Raw genomic sequence first — 4,767 nt, 5'->3', positions numbered from 1 at the left:
TCACATTGTTCAAGTATCAATATTGACATGTTCAAATGCAATGCCATTAGAAAAAAAAAGATGACATTCTTGTATGCCAAAATGATTAATATTGATTACTAGACAATGTCATAAAATGTACATTTTGTCATTTATTATATCTTTTACCAGAGATTATGCGTACAATAAATACTTACATAAAAAGGTATAACTTTGTAAAGTTTTACGTTTGCCATTGTAAATAATTGCATATGCACATGTGTAGAAAAACTGATATCAAGCCAAGAAATTATGAATACACAAATATCATTGACTTTAAAATTGAAACATAACGAGTACATAATAATAATAATAATAATAACAGTACTATTGTAGTGAACAGAACACTGGTTGGGGACAGTCGACTGTATTTAAGCACAAATTACAGACTATCTCACTAAATTCTGATAACCATACAGCAAACAGTTCATTTGTAAATTAACAACCGATTGTCTCAATCTTCACTGTTCCTTCTGTAAATATTAATCCATTGTTCATGCATTTTTCTACCGATTGCGCTTCATTCCTGTTCGTTCCTTATCGATCTTCTGCCAAATACATTCTATGTCTGACCATAGCCATATACTACTTATATGGATATAAGTAGACCACACTACACTAATATCGTTATAAGTAGTATTAGTCGTAATATATAAAAAAAACCGTTTTATCGCAGATAAAAATAAATAAAACTAGAAATAAGAAGACAGGTAATTAGAAAATTACCTTGACTTTAGAATGAAATGATATGTGACAAAAAGACACCAAAATGTTATACAAATCATTTACAAAGTATTATTAAAGCAATTATATGCTCAAAATGCAAACAAGTATAAACACATTTATAATAAAGAAAAAAAATGATCAAAATTGAAACTTATTTCCATGACATTTATACTAATATGAACTTGGAAAAATGGAAAACAAAAAGGAAAGGAAAACAATTGAATTATGGGAATGCATTGTTGTAAATGCAATCAATACAGAATACTACTTGTATTATTACTACTATGATTAGTATTATCAGTAGTATGTAGAGAAAAATGTTAAAATTGTATAATACAAACAGTGAGAACAGATATTATTGCAAACAATGAAATCAGAGAAAAAAACAATTCCTATTTTTTTATACACGTTGACCGGGTATATGACCATGAAATGGTAAAGGTGACGACTTCCCATTATTACGCAAAATGATACAACCAATAAATACTAAAATTAAACCTAATGCTGAACCAACGGCTATGCCGACAACTTCACCACTTGTTAAGTGCATCGGTCTTTCACCACCTACAATGAAAAGGGGAAAAAAGGGAGTTAGGATAAGGTTAAAGGTTGACGATTTTTTCATAAATTCGGATAAAACAGAAAAGCAAAAAGGCTCATTTAAACAGGCAAAAAGTGGTATCAGCTCTATCTCGATCACAGAAGAACCAAGAATAATTCATTTTTATTGGTTATTTGGATCTTCCCATTGATGTTTGGGACTGCGACCGACCAGCCTCATTTAGCATATGTGCATCCTGTGGGGATTGCCTCGATATTGCTACTAAGTTACAAAGATTCTCACATCTGTTTAGCTAGTGTATTGTATATCCGCTTTTCACAAACATAACAGATTAACGGTGAAAAAACAATAGAAATATCATGCAAACATGCTGTATGCAACGTGAAACGGTAAGAATGCAAGAAAACAAACATAAAATAAACGATTTATAACTAACAAACACATTCTGAAAAGTAGAATCTCATCGAACTAATTGTCGCATCATCAACGTAAGCAAAGCATCCCACTTAACTTTTGTGAAACATGCAAACATAAAGAGGAAACGAGTCTTTTTCAAACGAAGTCATAGATCAAATAGTCTAGAATAAGCTGGAGAGCAATTTACAACAAACGTACGTCGTCGCACACGTTCTTTCTTGATTTCATTTGTAGTTATTTGATGTTTTTGCAGTTGTTTTAAATTTTCTAATTCATTTTTATCTAAATAAATTTTGATAGAGTATTAAAGCCAGAGAAATATAACGAAATAGAATGTAGGTTATAGAATGTGGGTTATGAACTGGGACAGTTAATCTAAAAGTCAGAAATCCATAGAACAGACGAAAGGAATAATCTGGAAAAATCAAAGTAACTAGTTAAAATAGAAAATTACAGATGATTTAAGAGAGTGGTCACTAATCAAGAATTATTGAGACGATTAATTATTGGAAATATCAAAATGAATATTGTGTTATAATAAAGTTTATATTTTGCATCAAAATTATAATCGCCAGTTGTGAATGAATAGTAACTTTCCATAATGTAGTGGTATTAGGACTTGACATAATTCGGTTATATGGATAATAATAAATGGCATCTCATAAATAACTAATAACGGTAATACCAGTCATTGAATTCATCCTATGGTTGAGGAGACTAGTATATTAAGAGGAGAAAAGGTGAGAGGCAGTCATATCAGTCGAAGTTATTGGATCATCAGTTAAACTGGTGCTATGATTATATGTTTCCTGAGATTATTATATCTTATGTTTGGAAACTATAGATGGTAATACGTAAAATCCATAAAACGGTGGTGTTGTATTCACTTTCAACTTTGTCTTAAATCTTTCGCTTCCAAAATAATTCAAAACTTTCTATGGTAGATTTTATCCATTTGTTTTGAACTACATTTCCTTCATTTTAGATTACATTACTACTGATATTAAACTAGTTCTATCTGTTAATTTCATATTTCTAGGTCATATAAAATGTAGCCCAAATAAACATTTGTGTTAGGTTTTAAGATTTTTTAAAATCTAACTGATCCAGATAAGGTATAATTAGATTTCGAGTGGAAGATAGGGTACATGAGTAATATAAAACAATATAACATTAGTGAGAAGTGCTGAAACACCATTTTCAAGTCTACACTCCTATTTAATTAATGGACTTTATTAGACATAATCAACGTAGAGCCTGAAAATAAACAATGTGTTGATCCAAGTTATTATGATATATTAATAATACGAGAAAAAATGAACAAGACCAATATAACAAAAGGGGTCCAAATGATTACGATGGCAATGATAACGGAGAAAGGTTGAACATTGAAGTTGTGGTATAGAAAGTTATGTTTGAAGAATTACTGAGACTCAAAATCTAGAGGAAGATAAAGAGTAAACGATTTTACGCTACAGTAACCGATTCTGAGCTTTGAGCCCTAATTTAGATGTATGAAATAGTGATGTGACTCAATTGTCTAAACTCAATTAGGTATGACAGAATTTGGAGCTACTACTTACCATCTGAAAGCAGAAGAGCTTTAATTTTTTGAAAGAAATTTAAGAATTACTTAAGGTGAACAACAGGAAAACTTTTGTATAAAGTACTCAGGACATTAATAATTGTCATCTTAGAGTAGAAATAACAGCAATAAACGTATAAAATCCCTGAAACTTTTTGTATAACAGACAGATCGACATAACCCCAAATGTTCTAACTCTAAATCGTTAAACAAAACTTACTTCACTGTAATATTGCATTTTAATGATAAAATAAACAGATTAAAGATACCATCTCTTAGAATTTTTTTCACGCAATTCATTCACCCATATGACCATAAATCATTTCAACATGATAACTGTTATCAGTTTGTAATGAAAACTCTAACCAAAAATAATACAGAGAATCTTAAAAATCTATTTGAGTCTTGATAGAGATTCAACAAAATAGGTAATATCTATCTATCTAATTATATACGTATACACATTTATACATGAGCATGGAAGTATTATACATATCGTTGTTTCTTTATTTACAGTTACTAGCAGGAAACTTTAATAGATGCATAAAACATGTAAAATCTGTTTACACACATTGTAACTATTATTTTCTTGAATTTTCCATAAACTAAACATTTATAAAAGCCGTTTCATGATTGACCTGGAACCATATGAAATCCATCCTGGTTATTTTAAGCTTGTCCTTCCTACCAGATAATTATGATGTATTATATATGTATGAGGGTAATGCATATAAAAGAGTAACCCATAAACTAACAAGACACTCTCCAATTAGATCATTATGAAGCATCATTTTTATAAACATGCATATTTATATGGATATTGGAAAATATCAAACCAATCAAGACAATTTATGAGTCAATAATTGCAATGAAATGGATTACGCAACTATACATAATCAGTAAAAAGTACACATTGATAAAAATTATATATATATATATACTTTGTTTGATTATTTACACTTTTTATGACGTAACATAATTAATGTTTTGTGATGATTATTTTTTTAAAGTCTATTTATCCAAGTTTGACCTGCCTTCCTAAGTTGAACTATTGACAGGAACTTTTGTTATTTTATTATTCTTATCAATATTAGCAGTGTACACATGTCTTCTTATCATCAATTTGTACTTTTTACTTATTATGTGTAGTCATGTAATCTATTTCATTGACTCGTAAATTACTTTGATATATATAAGTATACTACATTGATATTTTTATAACGGGAGAGCTTTAAACTAAATGAATTACACAATTAATTAGTACTATTTTCCTATTTTCATAACTCTCCACTATTGTCATTTCTCTCCATGTTAATATTATTCAACTAATAAATTGTGGGAGGGATTATTTTAACGTTACTGACTTTAATTTATTAATTCATAATTATGAGAAGGGGTTTTGTGGAAATTTAGTATTTTCATAGTTGAAAGCGTGAGTCAATTGAAGCTAGACCACCAG

General features: G+C 29.3%; 1 protein-coding gene across 1 annotated transcript in view; it reads right to left on the bottom strand.

Moving 5' to 3' along the window:
• Positions 1-1,144: 1,144 nt before the first annotated feature.
• Smp_083480 (hypothetical protein) overlaps positions 1,145-4,767 on the bottom strand; it is a gene marked incomplete at both ends in the record, with an annotated part of 12,337 nt that continues 8,714 nt past the window's right edge. The window contains 2 exons of the mRNA XM_018790747.1: positions 1,145-1,308; positions 1,922-2,005. Coding sequence (XP_018645987.1) covers positions 1,145-1,308; positions 1,922-2,005 — 248 coding nt within the window. The remainder of the gene's footprint in view (positions 1,309-1,921; positions 2,006-4,767) is intronic.

This window comes from Schistosoma mansoni (assembly GCF_000237925.1).
Source record: "Schistosoma mansoni, WGS project CABG00000000 data, supercontig 0037, strain Puerto Rico, whole genome shotgun sequence".
NCBI lineage: Eukaryota > Metazoa > Platyhelminthes > Trematoda > Strigeidida > Schistosomatidae > Schistosoma > Schistosoma mansoni.
Note: the sequence above shows the minus strand (reverse complement) of the source record. Positions and strands in the feature narration are given on the sequence as shown.